Source organism: Diachasmimorpha longicaudata, chromosome 5 (assembly GCF_034640455.1).
Source record: "Diachasmimorpha longicaudata isolate KC_UGA_2023 chromosome 5, iyDiaLong2, whole genome shotgun sequence".
Lineage (NCBI taxonomy): Eukaryota > Metazoa > Arthropoda > Insecta > Hymenoptera > Braconidae > Diachasmimorpha > Diachasmimorpha longicaudata.
The window spans coordinates 6,871,633-6,896,580 of record NC_087229.1 but is presented as its reverse complement, the minus strand read 5'-3'; the positions used below and the strand labels follow the sequence as shown (position 1 = coordinate 6,896,580).

At 39.0% G+C, this 24,948-nt stretch overlaps 1 protein-coding gene and 1 long non-coding RNA gene across 3 annotated transcripts in view; one reads left to right on the top strand and one right to left on the bottom strand.

The window, feature by feature from the left end:
• Positions 1-24,948, top strand: part of LOC135162137 (uncharacterized) — an 87,435-nt gene that overhangs the window by 22,284 nt on the left and 40,203 nt on the right. The gene's annotated exons all lie outside the window — the stretch shown is intronic.
• Positions 12,747-24,948, bottom strand: part of LOC135162128 (uncharacterized) — a 43,505-nt gene continuing 31,303 nt past the window's right edge. For both annotated transcript variants that reach the window (XM_064120292.1, XM_064120293.1), the window contains exon 2: positions 12,747-19,773. In XM_064120292.1, coding sequence (XP_063976362.1) covers positions 15,658-16,374 — 717 coding nt within the window. In that variant the 5' untranslated portion in view covers positions 16,375-19,773 and the 3' untranslated portion in view covers positions 12,747-15,657. The remainder of the gene's footprint in view (positions 19,774-24,948) is intronic.

The window sequence follows — 24,948 nt, the reverse complement described above, 5'->3', positions numbered from 1 at the left end:
TCGAATTCATAAAACATCAATAGAAAAAATCGTAAAACGTTCGTGATAATGTAGCTCGAAAATATCGACGTGATACAATATCCTTCTGTTATGAGACAACCGTCAAGGGACTCAATAATTTTAACGTTGAGGTTACGAATTGTACACTGTATCGTTCTACCCTTCCTTTCCCACTAACTTTCTTCTCACCCGTTTATACCATGCCATTCTTTTTCCCTGTCACTCGGAGACAAGTATCTGGGGAACTCCTCCTTGGGTACCATCGATCTGCTTGGTACACTCTGCGACAACTCGAGAGAATATAGGATGAAAATTTCATGCTTCACGAATGAGGGGGTGGAGTGAGGGAGGGAGGGAATGAGAGAAAACGGAAATAAGGGAAACTAGAGAGCATAGGGTGGCGTGCGTTCGTTGTGTCACCGTCACGACATGTACAGCCATTCAACATCAGTTCCTGCATATAGAATTCCTGGTATAGTAGTCGTTCTTATGGATCGAAGTAGAACAATTCGACGAATTAATGACGACGACTCGCTATCAGTCTCATTTCATCGATTCAATTCGTTCTCTTTATTATTTTGTCTGGGGTGCAGTTGTAATGGAAGCTATTCCTAAGCTCTCATGCTATTGGAACATACAACTTCCATAAATGATGGTAATTTCAGATATTTGCAGTAATGATCTACTCCGCTTCGGTGAGACTGATTTGGTAATAATTGTTGAATGGGATTGTGGAGTACTACGTCGAAATATGATTACCTCTGGGCTCCCTCATTCTCGTTGTTCAGAAAATTGAAAAGTCTACTATTACCCGGAGAGAAATATTCAGCTTAAATTACGTAACTATTCATGTAATTCGTAAACGTGTAATATGATGGGATATTTCGACTGTTCTCAAGGCTCCATTCGATATTTTAGTTTTTTTCTTATATTCTAATTTAGTTTTGATTGGAATATTGAACTCTTTTGAACTTTACGAATAAATTTTACATATTTTTCATCAGTTACATTCCATTTGTGGGAAACATTTTGAAAGAGCATTGGATATAGAATTTTCATCCAGTGACAGTTTCAGAGAAATGGGGAAACTCGTCATAAAAAATTCACGATTTGATTTTAAAAACGCTGTTGATATAACGAATTTTTCAACTGTTCCATCACTGGCCCGGGGATTGGTAACCATTGGTCTGATTATCATTGTCGAATTTTCCAGAGGGCGGTAGGATATTGCATCGAAATATGATTACGTTTTCCCTTTCCGGGTCCGTTTTAGATTAAGTTGAAAAGTATATTACGAGTCATATTTTTCGCATTTTTATTTGGAGGTTCAGAAAAAATTGGATATTCGTTTCAGAGTTGAATTCTCATGGGAAAGTACTATTAACTGGTAATTTCATTCATATCCCAATGAATTTTGCTACTAAAATTTGCTATTTGATAACAAACAGTAAATCACCTTAAACGAGAATGTTTTTATTTGTACATTTTGTGCAGTTTATTTCGCTCTGCAGTCCACGTAAATTGCAGTATTTTTTATCAATTGATCAATTGAATCGGGTAAATATTGTGAGTACTATGTCCATGCAATTTCGTTATCCTTTAAACTGCAGAGAACACAAAAACAATCCCGCGATTTTCCGTTCCTACTCACACAAAATGGTCAGTTTTTTTAAATATCAATAAATGTTTCTTTAAATTAAATACTGACCCATTAACATGTGACTTCACCTTCCCTCACGTGACTCGCATAAGTCATTCATTACAATAAACAAATCAATAGTTTCACCCACTAAAATGGGAAATGAAATTCTCCGGAAATTATCAATTTATCGCCGGACAAATCTGGCGAATTAAATAACAAAATACGACATGAAAAATTCTGCAGACAAATGTCACGCGATTGGTTCAATAATACTTGTCAGTTATCTCGCAAGACTTTTAAAAATATCCAATAAAATATGATTACCCCAATCTTTCTTTCTACTTAACGTTTATTCCTATTAAACTCAATTGCGCTTCCTGGAAATGACCGTCAATCGTTGTATCGTTTTGGGAGAAATGGATAATCGGTTTTATCGGCTAGTCCCGGCCATTTTATGTCTTCGTATATTCTCTCTATACTACATCTCCGTTTTACTACTTGGGGTACGTTCCGCGATATATATATTTATACGGTATAAAGAAAAGAGAAGATATTCCAGTGAATCCCTCCGTTCGTAAAATCTACGGACCACAATATTGTTCTTAAAAGGATAAGACCAGGGAACTGGAGATACAGTATGCGGAAAATAAACGAATATAGGGCATGATATTCCTTGGACTATGCGCCCTTGCATATTTCATGGGTGCGTGGGGTAATAAAAAAATGTTTCTGCATCGATATCGTGAGGTATTCCATCCACAGGGGAATCGTATAATGCTTATACTTTGATGGAAACACAGAAGGAATCGACGGATTGATGCATAGAAATGTGGAGGAAAAATCCTCTAAAAAGCGTCGAAAAACTCGGCTAAAATCAAGTTACAAGCTCGTGCAAAAAATTATTTGCCAAATCCCAAATAAACCCAACTACCAACGTCAGCCATCCCACCACCCCCTCAAAAAATAAAAATGATGATCACCTGTGAATTAAAGTTTGACATCACCTCCGAAAAAGAAAGACAAGTTTTATTCATGTTCTGAATATATGTTCAAAAGAGTTCTGCCTGCAGCCACTTATTCATGAATCAGAGCAATTGCTCATAACGCTGACAAGCCAATGAGGGATGGAACGAGAATACAAGGGTATAAGGGGCGAGGAAGGAGGGGTGGGGTGAATTGAAGAGAAAAAAGTATGAAAACTATACATACCGCATAAAGAGCTCTGATGAACATGTAGCCCCTGGCATAGCGTGTCACTACGAGTTGGTTATATGTTGTCGGGCGACCTGAGGCCAGTGGTAAAAGCGTTCTACGGTCAGACACGCCGCGGACACGCGGTGTATAGTGTGGTCTACGTTTCAAGTACAGAAACTCCTTTACTCCTTCCCCCCCTTCCCCCTCCCGCCCCTTATCCATACATAACCGGTGAAATATCGCATAATTGAATCAAAGCCTCTTTTGTTTAACATCAAAAGGCTCTTACAACCTGAGGCTACTAAGTGGACTCAAGAAAATCTCCTGATTATGTTTTTCTTAATTTTTTTTACCTCATTCTGGTTCTTGTAATATTCTCTTATCCAACAATCGCTGTTTTATTCGTTGTTTACACGCTTGGTATAATTGAATGCTCATTTGTTGTGTAAACTCCTGGGGCAGATTTACGAATTTTGATTAGGGGGTTGAGATAAGAAATGTGTTTTGATAAAATTAGGATTTTCTCGGAAGATCTCGTCTCATGTCGAATTGATTTACTTGTGGATCCTCTGAGTTTATCATATTTCCTCATTTTCTACGTTAATTCGATTTAACTCCGAAATTACTAGTCCCTCAGAACTTATTGTCGTCTTAACGAAAAACAAAAAAATGTATTGAAATGTAATTAACCTCAAAACGACGATTTTTTTTTATAGACCAATGCCCAGAGTACGGTGAATTTAATATTTTGATGGGTAAAAGTGATTGTTCGGTGGTTACGGCAGAGCCCAACGCAACCGAGAGGGAGAACTCGTAAAATGCCCTCCGTAATTCCTATCTTGGTGAGAAAGAGTTGCTCACGTTGCTGTAAGCTCCGGTAAAATCGTGGGAATCAACTTGCCTCTCTCCGTGTCCCCTTCCACCCCCATCCCCCTTCGAGAATTCCGCATGCCTCTCGGGTTTTGGTCGTAAAGCTTGAGCCCATACTGGTTGCCCAACGGCGACATAAATGTAGTCCTGTTACGGTCCAGTCATTCCCCATTGTGATGATCGACCACTGCTCGATTCACCCCCTCCCCTCTTCTTCCGCCCCCTTACAATTCCCGGAGGATATTTCAAGCCTCCACTTCATTAGTGCGTATGAGAAATGGAAGGGATTGGAAGCGAAATTGAACTTATCGGGGAGTGAAATGTGATACTATTCGGTGATGGCATATCCCATGACGTTTAGTTACCTACATTTCAGGAGTGAATAGCAATGTTCAATGGTACGAGCAGTCGGGATTGTAAATCTAAGATGTGATAGTGTTAAATCAAAACAGCTATAAATGTTGAAAAATACACTTATAGAGATGGTATCTCGTAAAATATCCACTCGGCGTGTTGGCAATACTTTTAGAGGGCCATCCATCAAGGAGGGGATATAAAAATTGCGGGAATGTAACTCAGGGGAAGAAGTACTGAAGGATCGTCAGGAGAGAGAATTTTCTTCGTGCACACATTTTTTTTTCATCCATGCAAAACTCTTGAAGGAAAAGAAATTTTGGATGAAAATCAGACCTCTAAAGGGCGAACCCTGGGACTAAATGATAATCAACCACCTTTTGGGTCAAGTTTTGTTGGAAAAATTAGACTTGAGAGACTAATTTTTGTGATAAAACTAACCTTCGTCCCTCGTTTCGCCCCCTGGAGGTCTAATTTTCACCGAAAATTGCGTTCCGTGTGAAAGAAAATCGAGAAAATGAGAAAATACTTTTCCGGGGACTTCTCACAGTGGCGCAGCAGCTCTGGTGCATAACAGCTCTTATCTTTTATCAAAATTTGATTGAAAGATGAAATATTTATGTAGCGAGGCTGCTCATGTATTCACTATACGTCTGATCAAAGCACTAACGAGCTTTCAAGTCCGGTAATTGTTGATTGCAATTGAGGAACTCGGAGAATTGCACAGAGGGAAATTATTGACGAAAATTACTGGGCTGGTGGAATGAAAATGACTGTACTATTAAGGGAAAAATTATTCTCCCTCACAATAAAATTTCTCTCACCCAGAGTGAAATATATCTAGCGGTCGCCCCTGGAGCTAGTAGTATAAACTACGAATGTACCGACCGGAATAATTTCTCTCTTTCATTGTGTTGAATATAAAATTTTTTTTTTACTCCATTTCAACTCGATTTTCCGTACCATTTTTCACCCTCCCCCCCCCTCCACGAGTATTGTTTAAAGGGTGAATATCGCCATAACACAGCTGATTTTAATAGACGAAATCACGAGGCGCCACACGGCGAATCTCGATGACGGTGCTTCAGCCTGTCGGTCGTCAAAGATGCCACCCAAGTGCCTCGAAATCCATTCCATGGCATCGTAAACAGATTTACGATTCTGCTGTACGCACTCAGGAGACCATTACTGGTTGATCCGGGTTATCAAAGCCACACTGGGCGTTGAAACAAGCCAGTGTTTGGCGCCACCGGCGTCTCCGATGATGTACATCCGTTCGCCATCTTACATATCCTAACCTCGCATACACAATTTCATATTACACCAACACTCAATCGATGTTTATGGATGAGAGCCAAAGTGGAGGAGCCGGCTGCTGGTGAGAATTATGGGTCTGGTTGCGTCCAAATGGTGGGGAGGAGTTACCTTGATACCAAAAAGGATATTTTGACTCTAGTTCACCACATGTGTGCCTCCTGGATAGCAGAGTCCCCCCTGGTCTCATGATTCCTATCGGCGGTCGTGAATTAACTCCCCCATCCCTTCCCCCAGGCGGCTGTTATTACACTTCGAAGATCGTGGGGCAGATCCGGTGATTTATAGGGCAGCCAATGAGGCCGAGTTATATTCGATCAATGGACCCGATAAAAGGCCTACCACTCCTCCTTTAATTCCCGTCGAGGCCCTGTGGATTTAACTTTATTGAATTTCACGACGGGCTGACCCCATTATTGGGAAGAATATTACCTCGTGGTTACCCTGAAAACTTTTGCGCAATATATCGTCGGTAAATTAACCCTTCGGAGATCACATGGGATGCGGGAGTTGCGAATTAATTCAATAGAGTTAATAAAATAAACTGTAATTTTTCCAAATTTAATTGAGCCTCTTTTCATTCAAAAATTAAAAATTCGAAAAATTGGTGGCCTCAGTCATTTGAGGGTTAAACCCATTTTTTTTGTTAATATCGAAGTCAATGGAAGGAAATCCCAGTAAAAAAACAATCGATCAGCGATATTAAATTCCCACCAACGGCATATCTACGATATTCGTGGAGGGGATTCCCCCGGGTTCATCGATTGTTTCAAAATATATTGCACTAGAGAAAAGTCTCGCGGTGGCCATTAATCGTAGTCCTCAAGTAGCATTTTACATTCTGGAAATGATATGGCCACCACTAAAGGATGAGCACGTAGTGTGAAGGCCTCAGTGGTAGCGTTAAATAACCAATAAAGTTGCCAGCATTGTACTGGCAATAATTCATATGCAAATATACAAGGTGGTCTGGACTCGGCAAAGTGCGCACGTACAGAATCCCTGAAGAGACTGGGGTACTGGTGGGCCATGGACAATATTATATTTCTGTTTTCCCTGCTCTTCAGTTAACGACCATCAGTCCCCCGTGAATACTTGAAAAGTTGAGATGAAAATTGTATTGTGTGAATAATTTTAGTGGGAAGAAAATTTTAATTTATCATCAACAATATACATATAATAATAGGGATTACCCTTACGGGGGTGGAAAAGGGAGAATTTTAATACGAGTGGGGTAATATTTTTGTAACAGTAAATGCACTGATTGTTTTAAAATTTGAAATGAACTGGGAGCAATTAATATCTAATGGGAAGAGAAGAATATGAATTTTCCCACTTCTTTTGCATAAATTCAACATCTGTCAGATGTCACTAAGAACTGTCAAGTGTGTAATGACCGATGATTCAATTTTATTGTACAAATTTAACTTTTCTGTCATTAAAATTCTCCTGAAAGTTTCAAAGACAATCGTCATTTGTTTAAAACACATGAAATATTAAATTGACAAGTGGAATGAAATGCAAACGTCCAACTTATCAATTCTTTATGACTCTCGAAGCGAACCCCCCTCGCGCTTCTCAGCCTGAATAAGCAGATGGAAATATTTGGATTTCCGAGAGAGGGATTTGTGCAGACGATAAAAGACACGAAAAATCCACCGTCTAGTACGCCATTCTCTTCGATAATATTTCATTCCTCTTTTTTTTAATTATATAGAGCGCAGTCTCGTTCTCTTATGCAAAATAAAACTAAATCGATAAAACAGTAAAAATCGAAGGGCCATCTATAAAAATTCTATATTCCAATCAACTGGACATTTGAATTTCATGCGGCAGTGGAAAGATTCGGAATATTCGGATTGTGAATACAGGAGAAAATTGAGTCTATCACCTTCGGAAAATTCACCCTTTCAAATTCAGAATTATGAATATTTCACGCTGAAAAAAAATTGGAAAAATGAAAATTTACTGGCTAGCGGCGCTGAAAAATTACCCAGAATGGAAATGTATTTTATTTTTTTTTTTATTCACGTTTTCCAATTTTATTTCTAGCCGCATCGACTACGTGGTCCTGGGTAACTATATGTATATGAGAAAATACATAAAAATAGTTCATAAAGTATTTAGAATAAATTGTTATCCATCATAATCAGTATCATCAACTGCAAGATCAACGCCTGATGACGATCTTGGTGACGTCCCCGGATGTCTTTCTCATTCCTTCGTATGGTTTCATTGTGCGGAAGCATCAAACTGCTGATAAAAATTTTGAAATCTATTTCACTTTTTGATGGGCTCCATATCCTCCATTCATTGTTTATGAATAATGTAAAACATTCCAGTGAGAAATTTCAACAATATCGAGTTTAATGTGGGTAATTGAAAGAGCGGTAATGTGTCGGAGGTGCGTTTGACCGCAGAAAGGCACATCTGGTAATGGCTCACTGCGCGGGACAGCACCTCCTGGATGACTGCACAATGTTTCCACGTTCAACCATCCACTCTGCTACACCACCTGCGGCACCAACACCGACTACACGCTAGTTACTACCCCTAAAGCCATTCTTTCCATTGTTCTTTCACCCGGTCAATTAATCCAGACATACGATACACCCGGTTACCTGCATTAATATACATACGCTCGTGAAAAAAAATTAGCGCGATAAAATATGGAGGGGATTTCCTGGAGAATGCGCGAGAATAAAGGGGTTGAGGCAAGATTTTTCTTTGATATTGAGGGAATATTATGATGTAGTATATGAGAGGAGAAAGTGAGTAGAAATTGTGAGGGAGAATTACGAAAAATTTTACTATCCGAGGAGTAATCGTAGAGGTAAATTTAGTTGGGTAATGGGTATTTTATTTTGCAAGTGGATTCGGTAGTTTACTACGAGATAATTTTTCAACGATGAGTTTTTTTGTTTCTGACAAATCGTCAAGTATTCCCAGATGTTTCAGAATTTTTTGAAATTAAATGAAATTAAATGTTAACGTCATTTCATATCGAATCTGCCAGGAATTACAGGATTTATCTTGACATTTTGATAAGAAGTTTTTCATGAAGAGCAATTATGAATGTTTCAACGATTGTTGAATATTTCAACTTCCTGTGGAAGTTTGACTGATGTAGTTGAGCTACCCTCTTGAAGTTTCAATCGATTTGAGATGTAGGACAGTAATTGTTAGAATTTTTTAAATTCCAAGTATTATTCATGATTAATTGAACGAATAAGTTATTGATTAAGTAATCGCATATTTGGAAACCTCAGACGATTTGTTGTGGTCATAAATGATGTCCCAGGGAAACCGGTACTTCTCTCACTTCACAAGAACTTCTCCAGTCTTGGGTGTCGCCCAATTTTTGGAGAAGTAAAATTGTTTTTATGTGAGCAAACAATCGATGAAACATCGTTGAACGCCCTATTCTTATGAATTTCACTTGCGCGTTCAGTATTTCTTCAATATTTTTTAATCTGAAATTGTAAAAAACATAAACATTTATCAAACGATTACGCGAAAGGTCTCGCCCTCCCCCAAATGCCCCATGAAATTTCCATTATCCAATTTCATAAATAATTTTTCTCTCCCCATTTGGGAGAATTAATTTGTTCAGAATAAAACGCCGTTCGCCTGATCGTGATGGGTTTTTCCCCCTGAATTATTCACCGTGATACAACAAAACTTTACACTCCAATGCTGGCAACAGTTCTCCCCATTGTAATATTTTCACGGTTTCTGTTATCCGAGTGGTTGATAGAAAAAAAAAATCTTTTATTCCCTACCTTTTGTTTATTTTTTCCGGACGTTGTGTACCGGGGATATGTGCCCATTGCCCAATGCGGATTTCGGTTGGTTGCGATGCCATGAACAGTACCACGTTAACGCTAACTCGTTCCCCTCAAAGAGATCCCCCAGTTAAATTTTTTTTTCCACGATCGGGTATTTCATGCGGGACTTGTGGCTCTCGTAAAAATTCCCCCACGAATACGATCATCGGGACTCGGGAAAATAATTTCCATAACTCTGCGGTGGTATTTATAGTCCAATTCATACACAAATTGATGATATTTTCCCCTTCTCACGAAGATCAGTGAAATCTCCGTTTCCGAGGAAAAAATATCCTTTTCACTCCTGACGCACTAGTACCATCTCCATCGCAAAAGTTTTTCCTGACAGATTAAATATTTCTTTTTAGAATTCATTTCTCATAATTACTTTGCTCGTAGATGATATCTCGTCCTATTTTTTTTTATTAATTAAATGCAAATGAACCAAAGCCCTAAACGAATAACTGAGAACACCTGGCAGGTGGAAATTTCCCGAGAAAAAATTCAACACTATCCGATTACTTAATAGCGACTAGTGGTAGTCACCATGGCCTTTGGAAACATGAAACTAGGAGAATTGATGGAAACGACAACTACGAAGGAGAAAGACGTATGCCCCGAAAACTGATTACGGTTTGGAATCTCGCCAATCGGAAGTTGTCGGGTCTTTTGATTGTCTACTCTTCAAGCTACCGCCATCAGATGGATATAAAGTTACTATCAACTCGACTGCATATCGATTGGCACCTGATATAGTGATTGAATTCCCCAGATTTAGTTGGAAAAGAATTAAACGTTTCGCGTAAAATTTATTCGATACAGAGAAATATAATATTGAGGAGCGTTGAAAATCGGTTTCAGATAATTTTAAAATTAATTTGTCAAAACTATTCAATTTCTCCATTTCTGAGGGTAAATTTCCTCCTCCCCCCCGCATTGTAATTAAATGATGGTGATAAAAAATTCGGAGGACGGGGTGTCCCATTTCGGAGTAAAATAATTGCATTCACTTCTGGACATTTGAGTAAATGGGGTTTTCGATTCATTACCGGGTGACGTAGTAACAAGACAGATTGAGATTTCCGACATTCTATCATCAGCTGAGTAGGTGAGGGGTTGAAATGACGAGGGTCAATCATGAAACTGTCTCGTTACCCACATTTTAACGATATCCAGCCACTGAAGCATCACCAGGGACGTTGGAAGGTACCTTTCGTCCGAAATATCAGTTTGTGGTTCCAAATATGACCTATTAAAATCTCTCGGATGAGTTCGTCTCACCAATTATAAAGTATTTTTACCGTATCCCAGTAAATAAAGTCTTCCGATTGCTAATTCCGAGCCATTTCCACAGTTCCGTTGGTCCAGAAAATTTTTAATGCCAGAATAAACTGTCACTGGATCTATCCAATTCTCCGAGTTTTATACAGCCCCCGTTGAAAGCTATGTTGGTACTTCTCGAGGGATAAAACATCACGGCAAAAAGTCGATGGGAATGGAAAGAGCTGCAGTGACTGCGACTAACGAACTTGGACAAGTGCTGTCGTAAAGCTTCGCCTTTCGTGAGATTGTTCGGAAGGTACTATAGCTACATCAGCTGGTTAATATCTTCCTGACATCTTTCGTTGAATTTAAAATTCAGGGATAACTCGGGTGGGTGTCTCTCGGGTGATTCGATTCGATCTTTCGATTCTCATTATTGCGATTCCGATCGGTGAGTAATGAACGCTATTTAGAAGCTGATGGGATGTGACCTCATAGACGATGAATGACGTTCCCGTGAACTAAGACGAAGAGTCATTACTGTTTTAAGATTGTTGTGAGGTCAATTCGCTTTATTAATTGTTATGTTATTACTTGTGGTTGTTTGTTGATTCCCTATTAATTGTCCGATAGTGAGTCGCTTGAATCACATAAAAATCGTGTTCCCCGAATATTTCTTTTTTAATGTTGGAGACTGTCACATAATAATCTGGAAAATTCGAATCGGAGTGTAATTTACTCCATCACTAGCGCATATTCATTAACAGTTTTATCACGCTCTATTCTTGTCGGGGTTTGAAATACGAGAAACTTCGGGCAGCAGAGAGCGAGTTTACTATCCCCGGGTTTGCTCAAGTTGCTTAGTTCGAAATGGCACAGCGTTTTCCATTAAATGAATCTTTCATCTCCACCTTGAGTCTCACGTTTCCAACATTGTGTAATTATCCCTGCTAAGACCCCGTTAAAAAAAGACAAAGGAGGGTGAGAGGAAAAAACCTAAGGCCCTAAAATTTGAGTAATTGATAATAATTTACTCCTGCCAAGAAATTCTAAAATTACTATTTAAAAAATCGGTTTAAATTGGTGGCAGAAGAATATTTGATTGATAGAATCCGAGAGTTATATTTTTTCTGAGTGCAGAGCTCTCTGAATTTATAAAAAATCATTTTCATAATGAAATAATTAATTACCGTTGAATATTCCTTTGGGAAATGCAAAATGAACTGCTAATTGTTTCTAGACTGTGATGGTTTAAATTTGATGAGGAATATTTATTGGAGCGAGACTAATTAGACCACCTACTGATTTCTATTATGTAAAGGAGAATAAGCATAATCGATGTCATCATGGGGGCGTTGGGCCTCTGAAATTTTTAATGAGCTCGAGCTTTAGTTGCTGATACAGAAAGAGCTGAAGCGATTGAATAGTTAATGGCCTTGATAAAAACTTTAGTACTGTATGTGGATATTTTCCCTGAAAAAATCATGTGGAAGCTACAGTCAGATTAGGGTAATGGAAGCTTATTAATTATTAATGATGAGCTTGAAATAGACAGCAGTCAAATACGCATTAATGATTCAACTCTCTTCGGTCAGAAATATAGTAGCTAATTATTAAGAGTCATTCTGTATTCTCTGCAAAGAACAGATGGATATCATTTCAATAAAAATTACCCACAAATCATAATTTTTTCTGCCTGATGGAAAAGTTCAAGTTCGTTTGGTAATTTAATGCTGACGTTTCGCTCCAGAATTACCAAATTATTCGGGTCATTTTAATTGAACTTCTCGCGTTGCATTGGAAGGATATTGACGAATCTATTTTCACATTTTTCTTTTTTTTACCCTCCCGCGGCGAACTGTTTTCAGGGCAACGAGCTGCAATGTGTTGATTTCCAAAGGAATAAGGAATTTCGGAATAAGAAGTTTCTCCGGTATTTTTATGTAATTGAAGGTATGCCCGGGCATTATCGGCTTTCCGTTGAATTTTCAATCCCATCATTTTCAATCAAATAAAACCAACTGAATTACGAAAATGGGGGGAGGGACAAGTACCCAGTGGAAAGAATCAGTGGTAACGGTAAGCTGATGGCCATAGTGTCAGGCACGATTTTCTCGATCGAGTTTCAGTATTCCATTTCGTATTGCTTGTCTTCCCCTCGTTGAAAGAAAATACCACTCCCCTCGAACCTCGTTGAAATAGGAAACGAAGAGTGGAACGATGCGGGTACCGAAGGATTTAATCAATACTCTTCTACTCATTATTTTTTATTATTCGTTTATTTATGAAATTATTTACACATTATAATCGAATCTTAACATCAACTCCTCTTCCTCGAATCATTAAAAAGTTTACGACATCGTGTTCATGATTTTAATGAAAAATTAGTTAAATCCGTGTATAATACTGTATATAATCATGGGTTGGTGAATAGTGTCTACTCCCAGTGAATTATTGCACTGATATCATGTTATGTTCATTTATCTCAAAATTGTGAACCATTGTATTATTTTATTCGAAATCTCTTGTACAAAAATTCCAAATCGCAAGCGGATGATATATTTTTCAGCCGCAGAAATTAAACATTTTTTTGGTGGTACAAAATCAACTGATGATCATTCATTCTACCATTACTGTTTACACGATACCGGGGTAAAATGGGTGGGGTTCCGTTAGATAACGTGTCAATTCATTAGCAGTTTCGGATTTAGAACGGAATGTTCAATGTTTCTGTCACAGACTCTCGTGAATTCCTATAAAAGTCAGGTCATCTATATTTCCAGACTTCGAGTGAAACATTGATCTTCTGTCTGATAGTTTCTCGTATATTTTAATAAAAGCAATTCCTGAAATAAGGGTTTTACCTCACACAGACGAGAAAAATCATTTTTACCGAATATTCAATATCTTAAGGTGAACGACAAGTTCTAAAATTGTAACTTTTTATTTATAGATGAAAATTGATCATTTTTACTGAATACTGTTTTGACTGGGATATTACGGAATAGGTAGATAATTGTTAAACAATTTTTCTCTTCGTGTATCTGGGAGCACAAAAGATATTTCACAATTGTGTTATCATAATTGAGGTCTAAGCTGACGATCTCTTCCCCGTATACGAATATTCGGTAAAAATAATGTTTATTCTCACAGCACAATTTGAATGTGAATGAATAGTTACAAAATGATTGCGAAAACTTTCACTCCCACCGAGGAATTCCCGATTTCGGACCTAAAAATCTTTCTATTCACTGTGCACATTTTACTCATTAACAAAACCACCGTAATTTCTCTCTCACATATAATGAAAATTTCATGCTCACATTCTCCAGACATTTCCAGTGTTAAATCTGCCCTCAAAAACTCGTTAAACCCAGAGGTTAAACGTACAAACACTAATTGCTGGTTGCAATAAATGAGCGAGGATTATCTCGGCTTTTCGCCCCGGTCGGCCGAAAACGTGGAAGTAAAATGAGCACGATAGTAACAACAAACAAAGGGGGTGTGGACGAAATGATCAAAAGAGGCGGGGAAAAAAAATAACGATACGAAAGAGCAAGCCGAGGAGTGGGGGAGTTGAAAATGTCGGAAAGAGGATGGTTGAGGTTGGGCAATGGTGGAGTAACAGGTGGCTCGCCCAAGAGTCCCGTCCTGGGTACTTCGCGATCCTACGACATGCCTCGGGGTCATTATTGACGCGCCCCTCCATCCACCCCTCAAGGGAACCCGAGAAAACCCAGTTTTCACTCTTACCTCTTGGTTTCCTCCACTTGAACGTACCACAGCGGCGCCCATTAGAACGTGGGGATGTTCTTATCCGTGATACTGCGTTAACTATCTTTCTTGACGGGGAAAGGGGGTCTCGGGGTTGGCTCTTACTCACAGACGATTAACGACACACCCGAGCTATTTCAACACCACAAACTCCGGCGAGTGTTATCTTTTCATCACTCCATTAAGATTATCATTTTGCAGTTCTTTTCGGAAATGATGATTGCTTGAAATTCATTGTTTTTTTATTACGCATTGAGGGATGCTGAGGGTTGAGAGGGGTGGGGGAGCATTGGGGTGGCTCGGCTTAGCCCAGGGGAGAGATTCCAGAAAAAAATTTTGATGGGAGAATTTTTTAAAATTGCGACAGTGCAAAAAGACGATGTTATTGGTGAACAAATAGTTCAATATTCTCCAAATCGTAAGCAATAGTCGGGTTCATCCACCAAATTAGGGGTTAATCTTCAACAATATTCAGGAGTAATGCTATAATTTATTGAATGCATTTTGGGGTGTCAAGTGCAATGCAACAATATCAGGGGAATGAAAAAATAGCAGATAAGAAGGCAGGAAAAAAACATAGATAGCACCATAAATTTCGTCGGGCAGTACAATATTTTCTCGTTTTTATTATAATATCCCACGATTCGTGTAACTTGACCATTAATTTCTCGTATTCTCCTCTTCGTATCAAGTATTATTTCTCGCTTAAGTACATTGAGCAGTTCCATAACACTTCATTCATGTTAAAAATCTCGTGAAAATTTTCGTAAGATAAAAATTCCCATTAGTTACTAGGTACTATATTTCATCGTATAATACTTGGTTTCTGATAAGTGACACAAGCAGACAACGAAATGCTAGTGTTCACCTCATGCATCACATTCAATCTCAGTCAATCACAGAAAGGCAAAAATCTAAATTTAATCTATTTTCTTATGTTAATCAATGTACAAGTTCACTCCACTCACAGACTTCGGTTCAAATAATATTTGGTCATACATTTAAATAATCCCTAAAAGTAACCAATACAACTAAAAATCAGCAAAACGTAGTTTGAATTTTTACACGAAGTTGAATGGAATTTCCGGTTTGTTCAGTAAAAATTCACTGATTTTCGCGCAATTTTTCTTAACAGCGGTGAGAAAATTCCGTTTGGTTTGGCAGTTTGTCTCTAAATTGTCAAACGAGTTAAATTTTTTTAACCGACAAAGTTATCAAATATCGGAGTAACGAAAGCAATTAAAAATCAACCCTACGTGGATGAGAAATTCACCCAAAAATCATTCAACCCTCTGCAACAATCCATTCACTTCCTTCAACTAGAGTTTATTCACCCCGAAATTTATCATCTCCCAGGGTAGCTCAATTGAGCTAGATTCCCTCCGTCCACGACATTAACAATCCTCAACAACTTCATTCCTAAACCTGATTTTGAAATTTCACAGCATTAGCAGGCATAACCACACGTGTAACAAATGAATTTGTCGTATCGTGCGTGTCTTTATACATTTCGTACTCAATTAGTATTCTACGCATTAACTGTAGCCCCACGGTTAGTGGCCGGGGGATGAAAGTGGAATGAGAGAGTGAGGGATGGTGGATAGCAGAACGAGGAAATGCGTGAAGAGGGAGTGGATGGTTTTGAGGTGTCGTTGGTGCCATGTTCGCCACCACGCACCAACCATTTTCTGGCTGCACACATCGCCTCAGGAATACAATTCCAACTGCCGGAGGGAGTGGGTAGAGGACGACGGGGTAACAGGAATGGGGTGAGGGGAGGAGTGAGTGCTCATACAACATGAGCCTGTATTTATTGCCAACGCAGGCCGCTGAAATATTCATGAAATGAACCGCCAGTATCTGTACGGTATTCTCAGCATATATATATATTTTATGTACCCTTTTCTGAATCCTTCTTCTCGTAAAACCAGTGCACACATACAACACCCCGTGATGGTCCCTATATTGTCTACCCTGTGTTACACTTCGTTCTTCGCCGCGATCTACGGGTGCCCTCACGGAGAAAAGGAAAGTGTAGGAAGACTGAGATCGCCGGTATTTAACCTGAGATTCGTATGAGCCTGTCCTTTTGGTTCCCGAGGGGAAGATAATATTTATAACGCTGGGGTTGGTCATGTGCGAGAGTAGTAGACGAGGAAAAATAAATCGACTTAATCCGATTTATCATTTGGTTACAGCATTTTTTCTGGGGTTTCATTTGAAACAGAAAATCGAATGTTTTGGGAAAAGTTTACTTTAATGTGCATTATTTACTGACCGGCGTACGATTCAGTTGATAGACTTATTGTAATTTTATATGTGAGAAAAGACGGGGGAATGCCGACGCTTTTCTGCTGGAGTGCTATATTCGTACGAACTTCAGGCGAAATACTGGTGAAGTATTTCAGTATTTCCATCGTTTGTTTTTTCTCCGCTCAACGATTGCTCCAGCCTTGGCGGGGGGATGACGGTCTTAACTAGGTTCTTCAGTGAATGATTACGTAATTTGAGAGAACGAAACCGTTCGGATTAGACAGCTGCGAATTTGGGGGTAAACGAGATAAAAATGTAGAACTGTTTGGTCGTGGAAGTTCTAAAATTTAGTATTACATGGTGAGTCTTAGAAGAAATCCAGAAATTTACACTTTTATAGAACTTCGATACTTTAATACACCCGTTAAACCACTGTAAAAATCCGTAATCACTCACTGAGACTATCAATAAATATTAATTTTAGAAATTCGCGCTCATCCACTTGTGTTTCAACTATCCGCCGAGTGATAACTCGCTCATATAAATTTCGTTTAGAGTTTGCACTCGATTTTTTTTCTAGAATAATGATAAAATCCTGCACGTGTTCTCCAGAATCTTCGATTCAATGAATACCCGATTCACTAATTGCATATTTATTATTTATTAAAAATTGGCATGAATATTCTCGCTAAATTCTTTCATGTTTTTCAAAAAAATTATACCGATTCCCCATCGATCCATAAAAAGTAATTTGGACCGTCGGGTCTTACCTGCAGCATTAATTCCCCCACATAATTTTCCTATTCATGAAATTCCGCAATAATATCAGCCACCCAGCTTTGGAGATTAGCTTCAACTGAGAAATTCATTTCGCCATTCCATAACGCAGTCTCTATGTCGGAATTACAGTGGCCTTGTTTTCATATCCACCCTTTGTACGACTACCCGAGCATTGAAATTCTGTGTGCTCCTCGTTAATATTATATTATGACAACTCTTATGAAATAACATTTCATTCGGAGAGTAGATACATTTACAACCGGTATATTTTCAATTCTCATCATCAATATTTTTTATTAAATATTATTATTCTCGCACCATTTTTATCACTTTTTTTCGTTGTCAATCCTTCTCCCTACAATCCGTAAAAATTCAATAAATTATTTTAAAATTAATATCTGTTATTTCTCAGGTAATTTACCTTCAAAGAAATGGTTCAGTTCAATTAAATAAATCTTCCTTAACTATTAAGGTTTCATTGGAAAAAGAACTTGAGTTTTAGCCTTTTCATTCGCATTCAAAAACAGTTCTTTTAATATAAACAAATATTTCATTCTGAATGAATCACATGGTTATGGATTCCACATACAACACCATTTTCAATAAAACGAATATGTGAGTTGATTCGTCTCAAACAAGATATTGTTAACATAAAAGAAAAAAAGTCAATGCAATTTATTCTATTCAAATGCATCATTTCCTCGGGTGCACAGGACAATCGAATTCTGCCGTTGAAACGATCGCTACGAATCTTACAAAATTCCTAAGTATCGCCGTTAATGGGCGTCATCAATATGACATACGTTTTGGACGAGTCATTCCATTCGACAGATTGAAAATTGATAATGGACGGATCTGCGTACAGTATAACTATACGATGAAACCGTGATGCGCCCACTGTACGTGTTATACATGTACATTGAAAATTAGCCTGTGTGATAGGTGATGAGGGGTGATAGAAGGTACATGCTAGTCCTCCAATTCCCCACCACCCCTCTCCCATCCCAGTAACGTTGTTCAATTGTGTCAGGAGGATGGTGGAGTAAAGGGTTGCGTGTCTATCCATTTCGTAGCAATTAACGCGCATCGTTAGTCCCTCCAATTCATTCGCACTTGGCCCCAGCGAATACTCCGGGCCCAACTCGTTAACTCATCACATCGATACGCACATTACCAGAAGCCCGCAAATTGATAATTATGAGTTACTGACCAACATGCGTTCATCATTTACCCCGGCAAAAGTCCTGGTCTTCTTCGCAGTCGTCTTTTGGTTTTTCTCGTTGAATTTTATTTTCTATTTCATTCGATCTAATTCATTCTAACGAACTATTGATATATCTATCCAAGTGATAATCAACCTAGAGACCACATAATTACCTACACATTCGTATCAATAATTATTCTCACCCTCCGGCTTTGATTCATTTCGATGGCAGGAATTTCATCAAATATCCTTACATTCAAAATAAGGAACAGTAATTTATTACGTCCATTTACTCTCTGTAGGTTCCTGCCAATTTAATCCTAATTTCTCATGTTCAATGGGTGTCTGGGGGTGGAGTTGACAAAAAGCTTCTCAGAATAATCTTTGGAAGATTCCTCCAAAAATTTCTGACAGATATTTTTCTACGCAGGCATTTAGCATTCTCCTTCCAGTCTGTTCAATAAAATCCCACGAATATTTTTAAACAATTCCCCTAGTAACAGCCAACATCAGACCATCTGCATGATTACCGAGTGCTCATGCGTATTAAAAAAATAGTCATACATTCCATTCCTGAATTTTCATAGAGACAAATATAACTTAAATAATTTCATCTTTCGTTCAACTTCTGCGAGGTACCCGAACACAAGATTGGTCAATTCTCAGGGGGTAAGTTTCTCAAGTACGCGGTTTCCTTGAGCGCAGAGGCTACGAAAAGAAGAGGAAAAACTTTTGGCTCACCGCAAAGGCTAGGGTAGTCAACGTCTCCCGTCCGGTAAGCGAAGGAACTGAAAGAGGGGTTGGTTTAGTGAGGAAGTCTGTATAACACGAAGTGAGAGAGTCAAAGCAGTCTGGGATAGGGTGAGTGGGACAGGGGATGCTGGGGGGCGGGGGGGGAATTTGGGTTTGAGTTGAGTAGTAGAAACACAAGTGCACACAGAAGGAGAATAGTCAACCCTATCACGTTCGCAGGGTAGACAGCTTCCAAGTGGAGTTGACCTCTCTCGGTCTTTGGCTTCAGTAAGACGTTTTGCGGTTCTGGCTGTCTAGTTTTCGGGGGGGTGGCGGACGGAGACGGCTCTGCCCTCCGGGGGCCAACCCCATCGCCAACGTCATCCCCTCCACCTCCCCCACCCTCTCACGTTTCACGTTTAACCGATTCTCCATCTTCACCGGGCCTCGGTTGACCGTATGGTCGTCCACTTCCTTCTGACCCACTGAATAATTTCAGTATCGGCAATGGTTTCCTCGATGTCATCGTATCCCGAGGGATTGGCTAGTGGCTAGGTCGCCAAATTCTGCAACATAAACCGTTATTTATTGTCAGGAGAATTTTTCCACATTTTTTTTGAATTTTTCTGGAGGAGAAAATTGATGGGTGTGATATACCCGGAGATATTTATTTGACCCACACACACATGCACTATTTTATTTCACTTATCGGTAGTGAACATTAACCGAGCGTTTATTAAATGGAGAATTGCGGACCACATGGAGAGAAATTTTTGATAAAAATGGTTCACATTCTGTTGAAGGGTATTATGGGTCATTGTTGAACGTGATATTTAATTTCCACCATTAATTTGACGATTCTATACGGTAAAATGAAACTTGAATATTGTCCATTTGTTATATATAATCTCCGAGGCGTCGATTTCATCAGAATAATTCCTTCAAATTCTCAAAATACTTATTCCTGTCCAAATTTAGGGAATTGGACAATTATCTGAGGGGCCATTATTCGCACTAAGAGTGAGATAAAATTTTGAATTATGTCAAATGGTACTAAAGAATGAATGAATGTTCGTTAATGTTCCTTGACGAATTAAAATTATCTTTCCCCGTGCAGCTCCCGGAATTCTTTATTCTGGCGATTAGCGGGGAGTTTGTTTCCCTTCTTTATTCCCCATTTGTCTCCCCCGTGGCGCAACGGTATTTTCAGAACGCGAATATTTCCCAGCTCATTTGAATATTCAATAGTAAATGGCAATAAACTTTGAATTAATTAAAAATCCGAGAGTAGTTTAAACTGAACTATGTGGTTTATCCAATCGTTATTTTTCATTGTCGAAAGTCCTGGACATTCCAATAATTTCATACAGTCCCTCAATAGGGATTTTCATTCGCCGAATCTCTGAAAATTCTTTTCATAATTATTCCACTCCTGTTTTAAATTCCGAAACTCTCCGTAGGACCATTGTTCATACTAATAGTGAACCAAAATTTTCTACTTTGTCGAATGGCTTTAAAGAATGTTCATTAACGAGATAAAATTGTCTCTCCCCTACCAGGACCCGGAATTCTTGGTCTGGCGATTAGGGTCGATTTCGTTTTTCGGTCTATTCTCTCTTCTTTATTCACCCCGCCCCCCGTCCCACAACTATTTTCCAATTTTTTTTGTCTCTCCCTGTACACTCTTCTTTTTATTCAGCACGCTTCCGGAAGTTCACGGTTTAGTCGAGTGAGCGAGAACAATCAAGATGGAACAATGGATAACGAAGATTGGCGACAGTGGATTCTCCTGAGAGAGAAAGAGAGTGGGTGGGGCTATGGATTTGGACGAGGTAAGTTGAATGAAGAGATAGGGGCGTATACCCCTACTTTCTCTCCTCGAATGACCCGCATCGTGCGATCACAATCTATATGGGCGATAAGAAGATTCACTACCGGCACCTTTGCCATTGCAATTTGCAAGCTAATCTAGTCAAAACGAATTTCCAGGAGAAATTTCATTATTTGAATGGCTCCAACAAAATGCTTCATTTGTTTCGAATTCCGGCATTCCTTGAAATTTATATCGTGAAAGTGTTGGGGGGATTTTCGCGCGCATGATTATCGCATTTTAGCGATAAAATAGAAAATTCAATCGACATGAAAAACGAGGGGAATGAGAATGTGAAATTCGATGGGGATAACTGAATAATGAATTAAGCGTCGGCAGAGCCGCTCATTCGTCAGATTATGGGGACGAATTGATAACGATTTTTCGAAAAAAAAACTTCAGTGAAAGTCGCATGACAAAATGGGTTCCGTGCAGTTGATGTCGCATTTAAAAATATTTTGAGAAAAGATTTTCCGATATAATTTTTTTTTATTTGAAATGATAGCAGATTTTTTGATAGTTGGGACCGATTTAAATATGACTCATTAATTTAAAATTGAAATATGGAATTCAAGTATCTGAGGTACAATTGAGGCAACTGAGCTGCAATACATTCGTAAAATACCTCTAATTTTCCTAGAACTCCATTCAATTTCAAAATCATCGAGCCCACGGATAAAAAAATTCTTTAAAAATGACGGCCCTCTCCTTTAATCCGCCACCAATACAATATCCGGTAAAAATGACGAATCAGTTACGCACGTTTTCAGTGAACTTCAGCCAAATGCTCAGAACGTTCAAAAAAAAGTATGAAACGTTCACTGAAAAAAAGCGTTACTGTTCTGACATTTTCACTGAATATTTCAACTACTTTTGACTGGCAGATCACGAAGCAGCTACGTAATTTTTAAAGAATTTTTCTCTCCATGCAGTACGTGGATAAGTACATTCGTTTTTTTTCAATTTCCCATCAAGCTATAAAATTCCAGTACCCAGCTGCCCTTAATCTCCAATTAATTGACCATTCGCCGATGCATTTCAATTTTCATAAATTTCAATGAACAAAAATCCAATGGCAAATACTCTCACAATATCCACCCAGTGGCCTCGAATAATTATAAAAATTAAAAAATACTCGAAATAACTGGAACCTACCCCAATACAACGTTAAGACCTTAATCCGTACCATGTGGTATGAAAAGAATGCTGTAGTGCATAGCGAGCAATAACGCAGAGAGCAGTACTCAAGCAATTTTGCGGTTGCCGGTTGTCAGACAGGACGGTCGGGGTGATGGCGGGGAGGGGGGGGGCGGAGGGGTGGGGACGTGTTGTAGGGAGAAGAGTCCACCAACCAAAGGGTATGAGGTAACTACGGGGATGAGCCTTTTCACTCCGCTCCCATTAGCCTCCTTCCAATCCCCCTCCCACCCTCCACCCCTCGCCGCCCCCGCCGCCGCCCCATCTACAGCAGTGCTCGACAGTTTTGGTTGGTAACTTTTGGTGCCGGTTGTACGCAATCAGCTGCTAATTGGCAAATGATTGGAGGCGCCTATGCCGATACTATGGTGTGCACCTCTAACTATCCCCAACGATCCCATATCCAACCATAGCACCTCGAGCCGATGTCTCTCTGGTCTCTTTATCCCTGTCGGCTAGGGATTGGTTGGAGGGGATAGGGAGCATTTCAAGCTCATTCTCTCACCGTCAATGCCAAAACGGATGCATAGGTGGTTACGGAATCGACCCACTAGCGTGAAACTGCCGAAGTATTTCCGGCAATTCTCCTGTTTCACCCTCCACTTTGTTCACCTTTGTCTGATTATTATCGAACTAGAGCAGTCAACTAGCTTTCCGCTCTATTAAAGTGGAGAACATTACAGGGTAACTCGGGTATAAAGTTGATTATTTTGTTGACAAAGCGGTGACGGGGAAATTCTTGTTGGGGAACTATTAGTGAAATGAAAAATTGAAATTTCATTGGGAAGTTTTCAGGCTTATGAGGGGAAAAAATCGATTTCGCCCTCACAATCAGAAATATAAAAAATAAAGACAGATTGTTAGACTGGTCTACCAGACTTTTTTCCACGAAATACTCTTAATTGGACGCTCTTTTCACGTAAATTAAACCACGTCGTCACTTGAAGGCATAAAGACAAAGATAATCCTACTTAAACGAATCACTTACAAAGTAACACTTCAGACACAAATGTTCCCTCCGGCAATCAAAACAAACTCAAAGCACGACGTAAACTCACGTCAACTATTTAATTATTGTAGTACCGGATAGTGATTAAGGTACCTCGGGACATCGGTGATATCTAAAACAAGTGACAATTAGAATGAAAAGTGCGAATAAATCCTTCAAAATGAAAATTTGTCTCTTCGAAATAAAGAGTTTATTAGAATGAGTCAGAAAAAATTTTTGCCGAAGCAGTTTGTCAACTTGCCGCCGGTTTTATCTCAATTAAAAAAAAAATCATCAGTTGGAGGGAGACAAAGATAACCTTAATTAAACGTATGTCCCCACGAAGTAAGAGTTAAGATGCAAATTGTCGCTCAGGCAGTGGAAACAAGCTCAAAGCACAGCATAAACACACTCCAATAAATTCCATCTTTCCATTGTCAACAAGAGCCTTTCTTCAATAACCGAGGTTATCAAGGAAGTTGCCCTCACGGGGAAAAAGGTAAAAGGAGAGGAGACGGTACGAGTGTCTGGCCCGCCTCTGGCAATTAGATTCACGAGACACTCCGGGTCTCCTCGTCCAGACGATGACAGAAACACACCACTGGAATAGAAGACTCTCTGCCGTCACACAACCCCAGTGTACTCAAATTATCTCTGACACAGGCTGACGTCTGACCTGTACTGCCTTTATCACTTGCGTGCTAGTTAATCTCATACCACAATTTACCGTATAATTATTATTGCACAGCATGAAGCATAACGAAAAGCAGATAGAACGACATTCTGTAATTAATAATGTGCATTAAGTTATTGTACAATTCTAGGCTATCTAAGGATCTTTTTAATTTGGTAATCAATTATCTTTGATCGAATTTGTCATGTAAATATCGAAGTATTTTATAAAAAAAAAATTAGGGTTGAGGCTCACGATTTTAATTGAATTGAAATTATAGTGGTAAATCGGTTACTGATAGATAGCACCGTTTTTGGGGAGTGAAATAACAAAATAAATTGCGATTCCAGTTACTTAAATCAAAGGATCAACAAAATATTGGCGAAATAGGAGCGTAAATCTGCGATGGTGCGATAAATTTCAATGTGAACAATGAAATAGGACATTCCTAATCCCATATGAGCCTCAAGAAAGGAAATATCTCATGTCCTGGTGAAAATTTATGGGATTTGTGGTTTTAAGAAAATATTCTCATTTTAATCCGCACGTCTCTTTGATGTATCGAATATTAAACTTATCGAGAACTTTCGGAGTTGGATTTTCACTTCGTGAAATCGTGTTCCAGAATTATCCATCACCTGTTATTACCCATCCATCGAGCCCTAGGGATTATCCCCCGTTACGTAATCAGTACTGAAGGGCCAATCAGCAAGTATCCAAAAATTCCTGAGGAGAATGTTTCAAATTTTCAAGTTTATAAATCTTCCATTCGGAAGATACATCGGTACTCGAGTTTGTTGGATTTAATGATGATTCGCCACGCGATGTCTCGACTGCTGGCAGAAAGAATGCAACATTGAGGTGATAATAGTTGACACTGATGTAATACTCTCACACTGATTACACCCCAAAGTTGGACGAAAATTCTCGATAACAAAGTGCTTGTAATTTATAATTTTTATCAAGATTCAGTATTGGAGTGATGGTGAGGTTTTAGTCAGACAATTTGAGCT